Below are 17696 nucleotides of genomic sequence, written 5' to 3'. Positions count from 1 at the left end.
ACAATTTTTTTTAAAAAGTAAAAACAAAGAATTAGTGAGGGGTTGTACTTATAACTCAAAATGTGCTCAATGTAAGGTAAGTTCGCTTCCTTTGCCCTGTAAGGTAAGTATATTCAATTAGACCTTTAATGTCTACTGTTAAATGTCTACCATTAACTGTCAAAGGATTTTTTTCTGGTAGTGATTTTCTGCTCAAGGGATACCCTCCCCTGCCTGCCTGGATGTTGCCACACAAGGTGAGTGTTCGCGTGGCCCTGTTGGTGCCCATAGGCCTCACAGAGCTGAGTGCAGACCCTGGGGGTGAGGCACGGGCCAGAAAAGACAGGACAGCCCACAGCGAGGCCAGCCATCCAGGTGGCTGGAGTGGGCTGAGCTGCTCCCTCTGAGGCACTGAGGACAGGTGCCTGGGCCGGGTTCCTGAGCCGGGTGCCTGGGCATGGGGAGCAGTCGGCGGTGCAGGTGCGCGTGAGAGCACGAAAAAGCGCCCGTGGCTGAGTATGAGGGTGATTGACACTTGGGGCGATTCCAGCACCTGGCCTGTGGGGTGAGGAAGGCCTGCAAAGAGTGGGGGCAGCCAAGGCTCCACCTACCCAGCATGCCCAGCACACCCCACACACACACACTCACCTCTGCCCGAGCGCAGGGAGAAGCTCAGGGTGCGCTTGATGCCCTCGCAGTTGCCCGGGTCTTCATTGATGATGCCCACGTTGGTGTTCCAGGTGGTCCAGTTCACCTCATCCACCCTGCAGGGCGAGGAGATGGGAGAGCAGGGAGCTGGCGGCCTGAGGGCATTGGCCAGCTTTCCAGGTCGAGGGCTTGGGCCCACAGGCCAAAGCCAAGAAGCCCAGCGATCAGGATGGGGAGACATAGCTGGTGGGGGAGGGTGGGGAGACAGGCCTGCCTTTTGGGCACCACCCTGGAGATATGTTCTCAGACCAAACCATGGGCTCCAGGGGCTTTAAATATCGGATTTTTGGTTCAGTCTCTAATTACTAGGTGACCCCTTCTGGACACCTCATTTTCCAGGATTTAACGCCTGGGTCTCACCAGCTGAGATCTAAGGTGGGTCCACTATGCCCACAGCTGAGCACAGGGGCAGCTCCTGGACCCATAGCTGGCTCTGGGTGAGCCCCCATGCCCACAGGTGAGCTCCAAGCAGGCCTCTATACCCCTGTACCCACAGCTGGCTCTGGGCGGGTCCCCAACATCCACAGCTGGTCTGAGCCTCCCAGGCTGTGGTTCCTGCTTGGGCTTTACCTGAAACACCACCTGTAGTCATTCTTGCCGTCAGGCGTGTACCCCACCTGCAGCAGCTTGCCTGAGCGGAAGGCCTTCCGCATACACTTAAGGAAGCTCTTCTCCGTGTCCAGGATGGTGATGGCTCTCTGCAGGAAGACACAAGGGCGGAGGGGCAGAGGGCTCGTCCAGGGGCCACGCTGGCTGCCGGTGCTGCCAAGGTCAGCCTCCCCCAGGTGTCTCCCGGGCCCGGCACCTCGGAGCAGGACCTGTGCCCTCTGCACAGGCTTGTTTCCGAAGCCTTGTGGTCGCCCCTCCACAGAAGGAGCTCAGCCCGCCCAGCCCCCACCCTGTCAGGCCCTGCTAGTGAGTGGTGAGTCCATGAGTGAGGTGGAGTGGCCCAGCCCCAGACCCTTCCCTGCGGAGCCCGGGCCCGCAAGGGGCAGCATAGTAGAGGTTAAGAGCAGAGCCTCGAGTGAGAGACTGCCTGGGCTGGCTCCTGGCTGGGCTGGCTCCTGCCTGGGCTGGCTCCTGCCTGGGCTGGCTCCTGGCTGGGCTACTTACTAGTTGCCCTGGACACAAAGACCTAACTTCTCTGTGCCTCAATGCCTTCATTCAAAAAGTGGGGATCGTGAGTACCCACTTCAGAGCATTGTTGTGAGGATTAAATGGGAGCATGTAAGTGCCCGGCGCAGAGTCCAGGCTACTCAATAAGAATGATGCTGTTATTATTAGTGGGAAGGCAAGCGTGGACCAGGGGTCTCAAAAGTGTCGCTGTTGGGGCCTGCCCCATAGTAGCTGCTCCGCCAGAGTATGATCTCTGGTGCCCACCCTCAACCAAGTTCCCCTGAGATGGGCACCTCATGGATGGGGCTGAGCCCTCTGTCTCCTTCCCTCAGGGCCCCCCCAGCCCACAGTAAACACCGAGTCTATGAACACAGGCTAATGACACTGGGCAGGGGGACCCCGAGGAGGAGCCAGAGGGAGGTGCCTGAGGGAGAGGCTGCTGCCTGATCCGGGGACCTGGCTGAGCTTTCTGCTCCTCCTCAAACCCTGCAGGGCCCATGCGCCCAGCTGACGCCCGCCTGCTGCACACACCCCACCAACCTGCCCACCTGCAGCTTCCAGATGTTCTTGCTCTCCTGCGCGATCTTGTTGACAGTCTCCCCCATGAGGGCGATGAGCATGTTGAGCAGGAGGATGTAGGTGAGAATCACGTAGGCCAGCAGCAGGATGATGAAGACGGCCTTGAAGTCGTAGTTCTCGGTGAATTCCAGGTCACCCATCCCGATGGTGAACTTGAACAGCTCCAGACACGTGGAGTATAGGCTGTTGTAGGAGCTGTCGGGCGGCCGGCAGCCAGGCCCCCGCCACCTGTGCGATGTGGTCTCAGCCACAGAGTCGTTCTTTCCGTCCTCAATCAGTGTCACCACCGCTGTAGGTCATGGGGAGGGAGGGGTGCAGCTGAATGGGAGCCACGACCTCAGGCCCCCACAACATACACACCCACTTCCCCGGGTGTGTCTGCAGCTGGGACACTGGCTATGCAGCACACCTTTGTTTGCTTTGTTTGTTTTGGTAGATAGATAGATAGATAGATAGATAGATAGATAGATAGATAGATAGATGCATAATATGCAAATCGACTAGATGGCGGAATGACCAGTCGGCTCTGACGATAGATAGATAGATAGATAGATGCATAATATGCAAATGGACTAGATGGCAGAATGACCAGTCGGCTCTGACACACACTGACCACCAGGGGCAGATGCTCAACGCAGGAGCTGCTCCCAGCCCACAGACCCCGATCGCCCAGTGGGGAACAAGGAACCGGGAATTGGGGATGGGTGGTGGCTGATAGGGGTGACACCAGGCCCCAATAGCCCTGCCAGTCGCCCCACACATAGAGGGCGACCACAGCAACAGTGGCAGGGGGCAGAGCTAGCTTCCAGCAGCGGGGGAAGATCAGCCCTGATCGCAGGCCAGGCCTAGGAACCTTACCCGTGCACGATTTCGTGTGCCAGGCCTCTAGAACATATAGATAGATGGATAGATAGATAGATGAGAGATAGAGATAGAGATAGAGATAGATGTAGATGAATATATTTATTTATTTATTTTTTAGAGGGATCAACGATCGGCTGCCTCTTGCATGCCCCCTACTGGGGATCCAGTCCGAAACCTGGGCATGTGCCCTGACCAGGAATCGAACCAGTTGAGCATGGTTTGGTCTCTAATTACCAGGTGACCTCTTTGTTCCTGGGTCAATGCTCAACCGCAAAGCCACACTGACCGGGCACAGACCTTTGTTTAAATGTTTTAAAAAGCACCCTCTTCTTCAAAACTATCAGAAAATGGTCATAATATACTATTTGGTTACAATAAGAACTTTATTACCCTGGTCGGGTAGCTTCGTTGGCTAGAGCGTCCTACCAATACACCAAGGTTTCGGGTTCAATCCCCGGTCAGGACACGTACAAGAAGCAACCAATTAATTCATAAAAAGTGGAACAAATCAATGTTTCTCTCTCCCTTCCTCTCTCTCTCTCTCTCTCTAAAATCAATAATAAAACTTTTTAAAAGAACTCGATCATCTGCTATGAAAACATTTGTTAAAATAAATATACATATCTATCTGTACAATGTAAATACAGTCAGCTTTGTGCAGTGCACCACCTGCTGAACCTGACATGGCAGCCCTGGACCCACACCCGCTGTCTCAGTCACACCATTTGCCTGTACCTCTGAGAGGGCCAGAGCCACAGGCTAAGCAGCCACACTCTGCACTCCTCTGTGGGAACGGTAGTCCAGAGCCCGAGAGCTTTTGTCGCAGCTGTGCCCGTGGTTACTGCATAACCACTATCTAACCCATAACCACTATCTAACCCATAACCAGTATCTGACCCATAACCAGTATCTGACCCATAACCTGTATCTGACCCATAACCTATATCTGACCCACATGGCTTCATCCCCGCCTGAGGCTACTGAAAACAGGGCCTTCAGATCAGGGCCGGGAGCCCACACCATTCCCTGTCAGTCCAAGCTCCTAGTTAAAGCTGCCCATGGCCCTTGCTGTTTTGGTTCAGTGCATAGAGCATCGGCCTGCAGGCTGAAGGGTCCCGGGTTCGATTCCAGTCAAGGGCACGTACTACAGTTGCAGGCTCCTCCCTGGGCCCTGGTCAGGGTGCATGCAGGAGGCAACCAATCGATGTGTTTCTCTCACACTGATATTTCTCTCTGTCTTTCCCTCTCTCTAAAAATCAATGGAAAAATATCCTCGAGTGAGGATTTAAATGTAAATAAATAAAATAATAATAATAAAGCTGCCCGTGACTCCCAGACAAAGATTTCAACATGGGCTGCAGGACAGGGACAGTTACGTGTGAACCATGTAATAGCGGGACTCAGATGAGGATCAGAAAATTATGTGGGTGTGTCAAAGGGCACAGGAGCCAGCTTGAAGGGGCTCCCAATGACAGTTTCTCAGACAATTTGAGCATCAAACTAGAAGGCGATAGTAAGGAGTTATAAGCCATTTTAAAAAGTGAGAACCCATAAAAAGAAGAATCTATTCTATGAGGCTATATTTAGGTAAATAAATAAACGTGTGTAAATGGGAAGTTCTCCCTTATACCAGCAAATAAATGTGGAAGGAATGATGGAGTTAGGAAACCATTATTTTGACAATCATTGGGATTAGTTGACTCGGGTGTGGATAAATCAGTGGATGCTAAAAGAATTGGATGAAAGTTTGATGAGAATATTTACATAGCCTCACAGCCCCGCCTCGAAAATAACTTATCGATCACAAGGGGAAAGATAAGAACCTGACCGTGGGAGAATCTGGCAGACCCACCAAAACACAACAATCAAGGCTAATATCATCAGGAAGGGGACACGCAGACACTGTGGGGCCCCCAATACAAGGCCGAGGAAGACACGCCTCACTTCCTTGAGAGGCTGACCAAGAATGCACCCCTGGGTCTGACCATGAGGAAATGTCAGACAGACCCAAATCGGGAGACATTGTAAAAACTGGCCCTGACTCGTCAAAAATGCTAAGGTCGAGACAGACCCAAATCGGGAGACATTGTAAAAACTGGCCTTGACTCAAAAATGCTAAGGTCACACAAGACAAGGGAGATTTGAGGAAGTGCCGCAGATTGAAGGAGACCAAAGAGGCATGACAACTGAATGGAGTGCATGATCTGGGATTTTCATTCCTGTGAAAGACGTAATTAAGGCAATTAGTGAAATCTGAACAAGGTTAGTAGCTTAGCTAATAGTACTGTGGCAATGTTCATTTCCTGATTTTGATCATTATACTGTGCTTAGAGAAGAGAATGTCCTGTTGTTTAGGAAGTACTATTTCGTGGTAAAGGCTGATCTTGTCTGATCATAAAAAACTTGCTCTCAATCTTTTTAAGTGGTGTGTGGGGTGTGTGTGTGTGTGTGTGTGTGTGTAGCAGGGAGAGAAAGTGATAAAAAGAGTGGCACATTTTGAGGAATCAGGATAGAGTGTAGAGTGTTCTTTTTTTTAAAAAAAACAACAACAACTTGTTTTCCTTAAAAAAAAAAAAAAATACTTAGCCAAAATGTAGCTATCCTACAAGCAAGTAGCACTTGCTACCTCAAAAATTACTTAAACATTCTAAGAATAAAATGTCCAGGTTCTCCTGCTCATTTCGGTGTGTTCTTTGTCCATCCACTCTGCCATCTGCAAACACACATCCCAGTGGGTCCCTCCCTCCCAGCCCCTGCAGAGTCCTCAAGGAGCTGAGGTGAGCAGAGTCCTTTCCCCCACCAGCCCTGACCAAGCCTGTTACCTGTGGAAAACCCGAACAAGAAAACAAGGTAGACAAACATGAAGCGACACAGGTCTCTCAGGATCATCTGCAGGAGAGAGCAGCTTGTCAGAACGGAGTCCAGGCCCAGGCAGGGCCGAGGGGTTAATGTTCAGCCCAAGTGGAACCCGAGCACATGCAGGAAGTGTGTTTGGTAAGGTTGTAGCTCAGGGGTCATTTCGGAATCATCCACAGCTCCCCCCACCTGGCCTTTGTCCTGGCGGCAAAGGGGGTCTGTCTGGTAGGCAGAGGGTCAAGTTTTAGGGAAGCTCCCAAACCCGGGTCAAGTCCAGATTGCCCGATTGGGGTGTAATTAGCTGGGGAAGGAGGTCTTCAGCCAAACCAGCATCTCCTCCGACAATACAGAGAGGATGGATGAAGTTTGTGGGCCCGGGTCCCACATACCCATGAGGGAAACGGGCTCTGTGGAGAACCCCCTCGGGCCCTGGCACCCACCTTCTCAATCATGACGGCATAGATGCCCATCTGCTGGAAGCCGCGGGTGTAGTAGAGCATGTTGGTCCAGCCCATGGCCAAGGAGAACACCATGGAGGCCACGTACTCCTTGCGACGGCAGAAGTACAGCACCACAGTCCCCAGCATGAACAGTGACTGCACAAAGCTGAGGGTGGAGCGACAGGAAGCGCTGTCTAGGGGCACCCAGGAGGCCTGGCAGCCCCACAGACAGGAAGACCTCAGCTGCCTGGGTCTCTCCTCGGAGGCACAAAGCACAGGCCACGGTGGGAGGTAGGGCTGGCTGTCCTGCCTCCTTTAGCGCATGGTTCTCAGTGGGAGCAGTATTGCCTTGATGGGGACAAATGTTGGTTTGGGGTGGGTTGGGGAGTGAGATCGTATGCTCTTTATACATAAAGCACAGATATAGATAGAGTACATAAGCCACCATACAGTGTATTTCTGGTATTAAAATTTTATGGGAGGGGCAATTGTAAAAAATATTATCTAAAAAGGTTGAGAAACACTGCTTTAGCTCCAACAATCTTCCTGCCCAGTCCCCAAGAAAACAGCCTCCTGGAATAACAGAACCTAGGAGGTTCCTACGCCCGTGAGAAAGGACAGGCCATGCTCTCCTGGGAAACCACAGGTAGAGTCTGATGGTCACACCCTCAAACACAAGAGCAGAGCCAGGGAAAACGTCCCTCAGCCCCCTTAGGCTAGTGGGAGTGCCCACGTCAGAGCCCTGGACAGGGTGGACATCTGGATGATCCTATGGCAGAATCTGCTCAGTGGTCCCTTCTTTCCTTATTCGCCCCAGGCTTCCTTGCTCATCATGACCTCCTCCTGAGAGCGCCCCCAGCTGCACTAACACTGTAGACCACAATGACCACCTCACTCCCGCTGTGTGAGGGAACCCAGCGAAAAGCTGCCACTGTCCTGATGGAAGTCTATTAAAAACGGATGTCAATAAACAGGCCCATCAATTGAAGTTCTGTTGAAAAGACAAACCCCTGCATTTGCAGAACCTTGGCCAAATAAGAGCTGGTGCCAGCTGAAGTAGGTAAAGGGTTGCCTCGGGTGGAAAATAGAGTCCCCATATATGGATTTTGGAAGCTGGGAAGCAGTGGACAAATGGAAACTCACTTAGTAGACCAAGAAAGCCAAATCTGAATCATAGTGAAAGCTGAGAGCCAACTCTTTTAACCAAGGAGCCTCAAAAAGCTTAGGGGCCTCTGGAGGGGAGGTGATAAGGTACCTAAAATAAGATAGAGTAGAGCTTTTGTTGCCGAAGAGAGGGTTTTTGGACGCAATTTAGTCAAATACCAGTGAAAGCAAAAGGATGGGGAAAATGAACAAGGGTGCATCCAACTCAGACTATAAACCACATGAGCCCGTGAAACAGGTCTGGCATCCCCTAGCACCTGGTCCGTACCTGGCACAGAGTGGACCCTCAGTATTCATTCACCCCAAAGCATTTATTAAGTGCCCTCCATCATTCATTCAACAGGTTGTGAGGTCCTACTATGTTCCAGGCTGAGTGCATGCGAGAGAATGAGTGAGAGCCGATTGCTGTCACCTCAGGACTGGGCCAAAAGATGTTGTCTGCTACTGAGGCATTAGAGCCAAGGGGTCACTTACAAAAGTATCTCACTGTAGCTGTCCACAAACAAGGACTTCAGTGACGGCCGCCTCTGCAGGAAATATTGAATCTGCAGGTAAACAGACAGAGTAAGATCCCAGGAAAGGTTAGCTGTGGCTCAGTGGTGAGCACCCAGACTGCTTCCCAAATGGCACCACATGGACCACGCAGAGGTTTTCGAGGGAGGGGGAGAGCATGGGTCAGGCGAATGGGGTGATGTTACGTGACTCGGTCAGGAGAGAGTTGCACAAATAGAGAGTGCAATAACAGCTATAGCTAGAAGTAGAGACAGGAAGGAACATCGCCAAAAGTTATCAGCTGTGGTGCTTGAGTGATGAGATTGGGCAATTTTTTTTCTTCTTTTTTAATTTGGGCTTTTTTCCTAATTTTCTTTAAGTATGCATTACAGTAAAATTTCTTTAAGCAGATTAACCAGTACTCTCCCCTCCCTGAAAACATTATGACTGATGCCCACGGCCCTGCTGAACGCTGGCGGCTCTAGGAGACCCTCTCCAGGACACCCACACACTCCCTACCCTCCCACCTGTTGATCCCGGGTTTGCCACGAGTGCTTTTTGCCTGTTGCAAAAAAAAAAAAAAAAAGCTACTGCAGTGGCTTTTATTTTATTATAATATAAACTATGAGAGTGAAAATAAAGGTAATTGTTTCCATGAAGACAGAGTCTGGCGATTTGGAAAGATTCTTTAAAGGTTGCTTAAAAAAAATGGATGTAGCTTAGATTAAGGGGGAAAAATCACAATAATATCAAATTCTTTGTACATGTAACAGTGATCCTACATTCAAAGAAAAGACTGCTCGTATAATCAAAGAATGGCCAAGGAATGTGCATCTATGCGTTTTCAGTTAAAATAAAATGGTTCCAGTATGCCCGTAGATTTCTTTCATTGTTCTGAGCTTTAATGGACTGTTTTGATTAATTAAGCAACTACCAATCGTGATCTATCTCTTAAGAGGCTCCCCCTCTACTTCTGTAATTAAATATTACGTTCGGTAGCGATCCCTGACTGTATCCAAGACTGACGGCCTGCGGGGACCCACCTATGGACGCCCACCCTCCAACCCTGAATGCCTGGAGCCCTGAGTGCCTGGTCGGCTTTTATCTTCACCTCTGCATCCCTGGGCTCCGCAAGCAGGGCCATTTCCTGTCCGATGAATTAAGCAGTGAGTGAGCACTGAGTGGTTCTCCTGGCTTTTTGTTTTGGTGACAATGGACATTCACAGTGTGGAAAAGAACGCTTACCCCTCGGAAAAAAAAGTAGACTCCCCCTGATACAGAAAGAATCTCTCCAGTGACTCGGAAATAGTCTCCAACAGTGTATCGCAGCTTAAAGGGAGGCTGCAAGGTGCAGAGAAGTTAGTGACTCCATTCACTCATTCATTCATTCATTCGACAAACATTTACCAGGTGCCAAGCTCTGTGATTAAAACCCAGCCCCTGCCTGAGAGGCTCAGCCTCCATCAGGAGAGAGACACGAATAAAAACAATACACTATTATGGGGACACCCATATGGACGCTCCTCTGTGGAACCTGATTCCCAAAGTGGCGGTTCCAGGTGCCAAGCAGAGCATCCTTACAGGGCCGCGCTGTCTCTCAGACAAGTCGCAGCCCAGAGTCCCGCTGGGAGGAGGGTGATGGCAGAGGTGGAGGCACTCTTACGGACCCAATGCCACCAGCTTCCCGCCCCTCCCGAGGATTGGGGTGAGCCCTGGTCTCCCAGAACTGTCAAGGTTTCCCAAGGAAGGTGGAGACATCCCACATGGGTGTGTCATCCGTGTGTTTCAGCCACCATTTCCTTTTAGCCTCCCATCAATGTTTCATAAGCGCTGGTTCACTAGTCTATCTTATTTTCACTCCTCTTTTCTCTTAAAATGAAGTCATTAAATGGCCTTAATAGGTAGATAGAGATCAGGTTTCACCCAACTAGGAAGTTGAGTTTTTAAATCAAATTTGCAAGCAAGGCACCCTGGAAGTAAAAGCAACAAAATTAAGTGTTTGGGTATTAATTCAGAAACTCGAGGGAGTCCATGTTTCCTGCAAGAGGGAAAAAAATCTGGTCTTAAGCTGACCTGATGGATGGCCCAGGGCCTGGCACAGAAGAAGTGCTCAAAGGTATACGCCCAGGGAATGGATAATGAGTGACGAGTGAACAAAGGTGGGCGGGTAAGCAGGATGGCAGTGGGCTTAGGGCTTATGCCATCCCAGGACCCTGTGGACACCCGGCTTAGGGGAGAGCTACTTCCTGAGCCCTAATTCCTGCATCCTTTCTAACCTAGGACTCCCCCTGTGCAATCAGGGAGGGACCTCAGCCGCACAGAACCAGAGGCTGAGGGAGCAGCAGGGAACAGGAGAGAGGGCAGGTTTCCAGGACAGCCCGGAGAGCAGGAGAGGAGCGCAGGGCCCAGCCTGGGTCTGGGGTCCTGAGGGTCATATAGGAACGCCCCTCCCCTCTCCCCACACCCCACGCCGAGGCCCGAGCCCAGGCCGCACCAAGCCGTCCACAGGCCTGTAGTAGGCGGCCGTGGTGAAGATGATCATGTACAAGCAGTAGACGAAAAAGTTGAAGTAGAAGATGCGCTTGACAAATCTGTCCCACTTGTCCTGCAGGAGTCGGTTCAGCGGCTCCACCAAGAGCATGTCATGGCGATTCTAAGGGAAGCAAAGAGAGGTGAGGCTCACTCCCCACCAGGAACCACCTCGAGCCTTCATCAGCCAAAGGCACTCCTCACACCCACATCTCTGCACAGGACCCACCATGACCATTCCCTCAGCCCACAGAGCCGCTGAGGGTCACAGACCTGAACCAGCAGGCCCCTCTGGGCCTCGTGCTCCTGTGTGTACAGTGAATGAGGGGTGAAACTGCACACATGACCCTAAGTGCCCCTGACACCTAAGAACTAGCAAGTGTTGCCCGACATTCGATGCCCATTACCTTTAATAACTCACTTCTGAGCACCTACATCCTTATTATTCCCACAATCATGGGAAGAGGCTGGCACAGGCAGAGTCTGGCACGAGGCTGCTCGGGGAGGGGCTGAGGGCAGGTATGAAGAGGCCTCTGGGTTCTCACATTCCCAGTCTTGGGTCAGGCGGGCTATCCAGGCAGAAGTGGTAATGACCGATGCATGAGACTGAAGGCAACTAGACCAGTGGTTCTCAACCTTCTGGCCCTTTAAATACAGTTCCTCAAGTTGTGACCCAACCATAAGATTATTTTTGTTGCTACTTCATAACTGTAATGTTGCTACTGTTATGAATCGTAATGTAAATATCTGATATGCAGGATGGTCTTAGGCGACCCCTGTGAAAGGGTCGTTCGACCGCCAAAGGGGTCGCGACCCACAGGTTGAGAACCGCTGAACTAGACAGTCTTCGCTGCAGTGGGTGGGGCTGTGCCTGGGACATCATCATTACACGTGTGCTTTGGGGCAAAAGTCTGGTACCCAGGAGATCTCTGTTCAAATTCAAATATCCCCGGATGGAGGAGCCAAAATCAGGTCATCCCAGCCTCTTCAGACTATTGAGCCCAACCCCCCAGCCCGAACTTGAGCTCCTCCAAAGAGATCCTTGTTCAGTGTCTTCTTGAGTAACTTTGGGAATGGGAAGCTCCTTGCTTCCTCAAGAAGCCTGTGTCACCCCAATAAATTCAATTTTAAAAATTACAGCAATGAGAGAGCATTTTTTGCCCCATTCACTTGAAGTAGTCTTAAAACAATGAAAAGATTGATAATACCCAGGTCGGCAGGGCTAAGGGCAACTGTGTACCTATTGATGGTGGCCAAATGCATTGAAAAAGTTTTTTTGGAGGACAATTTCACAGTAGCTATTAAAATATTAAAATGTACATACTTTTTGACTTGGCAATTCCAACTCCAGATATCCTTCATAGAAAAAATCTCAAACCCGTGCCAAGTGGCCTGTAGGCATCGTAGTAGCAAAAACTGGAAATAACTCAAACGTCCTTCTATGGACATGTCTCCCCATCCCTGCTGTGGAATACTATGCAGCCCTGTTTTTAAATGCAGCAGACCCATGTGGACTGATATGAAATTGTCTGCGAGACACATCAGTTAGTGAAAATATTGGTTGCTCTACATCATGTACAGCATGACCCCATTTGTGTAAACAAAATGAAGTTGCCTGTCTGTATGGGATAAAAGGAGGATTCTTTCTGTCTGTGTACTTCTGATTTACCTTGTTAAGGGAGTATCATTGTATAGTGTTTGGTGATGAAGGAAAACATTCGGGGGGAATGAATGGGTTGATGAGGCTGCAGGGCCTAGACCCCCCAGACAGCGGGTTTTCATTGATGAGAACACAGGGAGCCACCCCAGTGCGGGCTGAGGGCAGGGGTGTGGTGAGACCGGAAGCCTCCCTGGCCCCAGCCCCGGCCCACTCACAGGGGTCTCACTGCTGCTGTAGGCGATCACCTCCAGCACCGAGTTCTTCTCGCAGGTGTCGATGCAGGACAGGTCGTAGAGGGAGGAGTGCACGGGCCCGTAGGCCCACTCGGTGAACTTCCGCGACAGGTGCCTGCACTCGGGCTCCTGGATCTCCCTCTGGAGAATATAGGCCAAGACCTGCCATGGGAGTACAAGTGCCTGTTAGAGACCAGCCTGGTGCCCACCACAGGCTGTGTCCCCACTGGCCACCAGCTCTGCTTCAGGAATAATCCTGCTTCCCAGCCCAGCTGGAGACCCCACCCAAGCACCTACCCCCTTCCAGCAGCCTCCTGCAGACACATCAAGTGATTACACCTGGCTGATCACATCCATTTTACCCCCGATGCCCCACCTTCTCCCCGTGTCTTGTTGGTGATACTCAGAGTTAGAAATCAGAAATGGTGCCCTGGCTGGTGTGGCTCAGTTGGTAGGAGCATCATCCTGTACACTGAAAGGACATGAGTTTGATTCCAGGCAGGGCAATACCTAGGCTGCAGGTTCGATACCCCATTGGGGCATGTTTCTCTCTCACATCGATGTTTCTCTCTCTCTCTCTCTCTCTCTCTCTCTCTCCCTCTCTCTCTCTTCCCCTCTGTCTAAAAAATCAATGATAAATGTCCCAAATGAGGATTAAAAAAAAAAAGAAATGGCCACATGTGGACTTGGGTTGGTAAACACACAATACAACATACAGATGAGGGATTATAGAATTGTACACCTGAAATCTATATAACTTTATTAGCTAATGTCACCCCAAAAAATTCAATTTAGAAACAAAGTTCACAAGAGCCAGTAGTTTAAACAAATAAAAGCATCTCTTGTGATAATTAGATTAAATGCTTATGTTTACATTTAGGTTTGCTTCCGTGAGACAGCAAATGAGTCTAAGAATGGAGAACTTTTTTTTTTAAACCATTTGCAGTGAGAGAAAGCAAATTAGTAGCTGTGTAGAGTGGGGAGGGCAAAGGGGTAGGAAGACTAACTGCAAAGAGCAAGAGAGAACTATGTACTGGGCAACAGTAGTGCTCTGTGTGTTGACTGGGGTGGTGGTTGCAGCTGTATACACATCAAAACTCATCAGACCGAGTACTTTATGTTGTTGTTGTTGTTAATCCTCATCCAAGTATATTTTTCCATTGATTTTTTGATAGAGTGGGAGGGAGGGGGAGAGACAGAGAGAGAGAAACACGGATGTGAGAGAGACACATCGATCGATTGCCTCCCACACACGCCCTTCAGTCCACAGGCCGAGGCTCTATCCACTGAGCCAAACCAGCTAGGGCCAGACCAAATACTTTAAATGTTTCCATTTGTTTGATGTAAATCACAGCTCAATAAAGTTGATTTAAAACCATTAAAAAAATGAATTAAATGGTCATGTGAGGTGATTCTAATGTGCAGCCAAGGTTGAGAACCACTGCTTACCCCCACCCTACCGGCTGCTGTGACAGCATCAGGACCGACACTGTGCGCGTGTGTGATCACAGGCATGCACAGCGAGGCAGGCAGTCCGCTCCCACAGCACCCCCAGCTCCGTGCGAAGCCCCCTCCCTACCCCAATCTTCCCGCTGCTGGCGGCCAGGGCCAGTGGCGTCAGCCCCTTCTTGTTGGTGAGCTCCTCCAGCTTCAGCGTCGGGTGGAGCTTGGCCCCCAGGATCAGAATCTCGTTGTACATGCTCGTCACAAACTTGGTATTGTCGGCCGTGTTGTCGGCCACTTCCACCAGCGCGTGCAGCACTGTGTTGCCCACCGAGTCCCGGGCACTGATGTCTGCCGGCTGCCAGGAGTTCTGCAGCAGGAACTTCACGATGCCCAGCTGGTTGGTGCACGCGGCCAGGGAGAGGGGCAGCTCGCCTGCAGCCAACACAGGCACACAGTGGGCCTCGGGAATAGACAGCCTGGGCCCTGCACCATCCAGCCTGCCTCTCCCTCTGTCTCCACCCCAAAGCCCCCCCTCAGCAATCATCACTAAGTCACGGGTCTGCCACCTGGTCTCCCTACCAAAGTAGAAGCCAGGCCGCCCTTTGGTTTTCTTAAAGAAGTCCCCATTGGCTGCAGCCTGGACGTCTGCCCCGTTCTCCACCAGGAGGGTCACCAGCGCCATGTTCCGCCTCTCGATGGCGATGTGCAGCGCTGTCTGGCCTGTGGAGGATTCGTGCTGTTGGCTTTGTGCTCATGTCCTGTAGGGGGTGCCCAGACAGGTGCTGGGGAGGCCTGGGCAGAGAGTGGCAGATGCCCCCCCAGTAGAGGAACCCAGGCCAGGAGCCCCTGAGGGAGCCCCTGCGGCAGGACTAGAGACCTTCAGGAATGGGGACACCAGACTGGAAGCTGGAAGAGTCACAACTTCCCAAGGATGAGGAACAGCAGCAGAGAAGGAAGCCACCAGGTCCAGAGGTCAGGAGCAGCAGGCCCACCGAGGGGAGGGCGGGACCCTGAGCACCAGGAGGAACCAAGCCAGCAGCTGGGGGGCAGGGACCCCAGGACCAGGAGATGCCGGCTTGGTGGCTGGGACAGGGAGTATGCTGCTCAGAGGCTTGCTGAGGCTCACCAGCACCCGCCTGGCCCCAGGAGGGCTGGTGGGAGCTGAGCCGCCCCCGCCCCTCACCCTTGTAGTAGCTGTCTGTGTAGCTGGCGTTGACCAGCTCCGTCAGGCTGTCCGTCTGCCGGGCAATCTCCAGGAGCAGGGGGATGGTGCTGTTCTGCCCGTCGTGCAGGTTGAGCATGGCCTTCAGCAGACAGGTCTTCCCTGTCTCTGGGTCTGCAAGATAAAGTGAGGGTCAGAGCAGGTGGCAGCGGGGGTGCGCCCGGAACCCACCGCCTCCGGGCCCACCTTTGAACTCGCTGTCCATAAGGTGCTTCTTGCTCTTCTGCAGGAAGAGCAGCAGGCTCTCCAGCTCCTCGCAGTTATTCTGGGCAACAGCTTCAAAGATCTTCCTGCGGTCGTAGAGCTTGAGCTTCCGCTCGGTGCCCGCTGGGACGGAGTCCTGGGATGACTGCCTGTGGGCCAGAACACACCCTGGTCTCCTACACTGGGCACCCCTGGGGCCTGAGGCTTTCGGAGCTCGTCAGGGAGCAGGACAAAACCCCAGGGCCCTCCAAAAGGAGAAGACACATGATATACTAGTAAACCCACCCCGCCATCGAGGTGACTGTCCAGGAAGCGGGTGTAACAGGGAACAGGGGGTGTACGAGCCCCCATTCTGTCCCCACCCTGCCTGTAGGCACCAACTACAAGCATGTCAAACTCATGGCCTGTGGCCCACCGGCCGCGAGTGTGACATGCTTGATCTAGAATGTCTTTGCTGCCACCACTTCCTCCAACAGGCAGGTCCCTCACTTCTCTGCCTGCTCGGGAGCTGGGGCTTAGAAGACAGTTCCCTAGAGGGGCTGGACGCAGGGTGTGGCTGGCTCCAGCTAACTCAAAAATCGTCCTCACGCTGGCCTTGGAGGAGGCCGGAGGGCTAGTGGGCCCCTCGCTGGAGCTGTTTTGTCCTCTCTGTCTAAAAGCATATCTTGTCCTTAAGCTTTCTGACTGGAAATCCAGGTGTCTGGGCTAGTGAGCATTCCAGGTCTGGACCCCTGAGATCAGCCGGCAGCTGGGGATCCGCATATATGCCAACACCCCTTGGTGACCACTCAAGGTTCTAGGACAGTGATGGCGAACCTATGACACGCGTGTCAGAGGTGACACGCGAACTCATTTTTTTGGTTGATTTTTCTTTGTTAAATGGCATTTAAATATATAAAATAAATATCAAAAATATAAGTCTTTGTTTTACTATGGTTGCAAATATCAAAAAAATTTCTATATGTGACACGGCACCAGAGTTAAGTTAGGGTTTTTCAAAATGCTGACATGCCGAGCTCAAAAGGTTCGCCATCACTGTCCTAGGAGCACAGATGCTGGAATAGATGACCTCTGAAGGCTCCCAGGCTCCCCAGCTCTATGACGCTCAGCCCATTAGCTGGAGAACCTGAGGGCTGGGGCCTGAGCCAGCTGAGCCAGTGGGCTCCTGGTGGGGAGGGAGCCGGGCTCCAGGTGCTGCTTACCTGGCACAGGTGGGGCCATCCCCAGTCTTCTGGACGACGACCACAGGACTGACCGTGATGGCCGGGCAGGAGGCTGGCTGCCCTTCCTCGTAAGAGCAGTCCATAGAAGAGGCCTCCTCCGAGTCACACTTCCCAAAGAGCCGGCTGCGGCTCTTGGCCGTGGGGAAGATGCTGGGCTTGGCCGGAGCTGGCCTGGTGTTGGGGTCTCCCTCCAGGGGTTTTGGGTGGGAGTCTTCTTGTGGCCGGTCCTCAGACTCCCCTGAGTCTGAACTCCCCCATTTCTTCATCCTTGTCCAAGAGGCAGCCTGCGGGCAACCACCAAGATCGGGTTTGTTCCCAGCTCAAGGACGGTAGGACGCTACCCCCTAACGACCCTCCTTGCAAAGGCCCCCGTGAAGCAGGGCATCCCAGAGGTCCAACGCCCCGGGCCCCCAGAATGGAAGCTCTCAGAGGTGCTGTACCTCCCACCCCAGAGACCCAGTAACAGCCCCAGGGGCATCAGCCTCTGGGAGTGGACGGCCCCAGCTTGGAGGCAGCAGGCTCTGAGGGACCAGATGGGTCACTCTGAATGCAGACGATACCACTGCTCTGCATCCCTCCAAGATCAGATAAGGGAAACAAGGGGAGTGGCTGTCTCTGGCTGTGCATTCAGGCCAGAGGGCCAGCTCAATCCCAAAGAGCCGAGCAGTCTTGTCATGGAAACAGGGTGGCTGGCGGACATGTTCACATTCCAGCCGGCACAGGCCCTCCTGCCCCAGGCATCCCATCCTCAGCCACGCCCTCCCCTGCCTTGGCTCTTCCACCTGGCTGCTGCACCCATTCAGTTTGTAGAGGGTTTTTTTGTGTTTGTTTTTGTTTTGTTTTGTTTTGCTTTGCTTTGGTCATTTTTTGTGAAATTATAATAGGCCAAGCATCCTGGCCCTGAACTTTCCTACCTTGAGGGGCTGGCGGGCCTTCGGGCCTGAGCACCTGGAGCTGAGCTGGCAGCGAGTGCCAGCATGT

General features: G+C 52.1%; 1 protein-coding gene across 2 annotated transcripts in view; it reads right to left on the bottom strand.

Moving 5' to 3' along the window:
* Positions 1 to 16981, bottom strand: part of TRPV1 (transient receptor potential cation channel, subfamily V, member 1) — a 23142-nt gene extending 6161 nt beyond the window's left edge. The window contains exons 1-14 of one of the 2 annotated variants that reach the window (XM_005869032.2): positions 16695 to 16981; positions 15475 to 15641; positions 15250 to 15402; positions 14646 to 14786; positions 14200 to 14498; positions 12603 to 12782; positions 10693 to 10851; positions 9444 to 9539; positions 8181 to 8251; positions 6543 to 6708; positions 6069 to 6135; positions 2352 to 2671; positions 1258 to 1385; positions 628 to 743 (exon numbers count right to left, since the gene is read on the bottom strand). In XM_005869032.2, the coding sequence (XP_005869094.1) occupies positions 628 to 743; positions 1258 to 1385; positions 2352 to 2671; positions 6069 to 6135; positions 6543 to 6708; positions 8181 to 8251; positions 9444 to 9539; positions 10693 to 10851; positions 12603 to 12782; positions 14200 to 14498; positions 14646 to 14786; positions 15250 to 15402; positions 15475 to 15641; positions 16695 to 16981 (2350 nt within the window). The remainder of the gene's footprint in view (positions 1 to 627; positions 744 to 1257; positions 1386 to 2351; positions 2672 to 6068; positions 6136 to 6542; positions 6709 to 8180; positions 8252 to 9443; positions 9540 to 10692; positions 10852 to 12602; positions 12783 to 14199; positions 14499 to 14645; positions 14787 to 15249; positions 15403 to 15474; positions 15642 to 16694) is intronic. The other variant, XM_014541939.1, reaches the window with a different exon arrangement.
* Positions 16982 to 17696: the final 715 nt, after the last annotated feature.

Source organism: Myotis brandtii, unplaced genomic scaffold (assembly GCF_000412655.1).
Source record: "Myotis brandtii unplaced genomic scaffold, ASM41265v1 scaffold284, whole genome shotgun sequence".
NCBI classification, from domain to species: domain Eukaryota; kingdom Metazoa; phylum Chordata; class Mammalia; order Chiroptera; family Vespertilionidae; genus Myotis; species Myotis brandtii.
The sequence above is the reverse complement of the archived record's forward strand: the minus strand, read 5'-3'. Positions and strand labels throughout refer to the sequence as shown.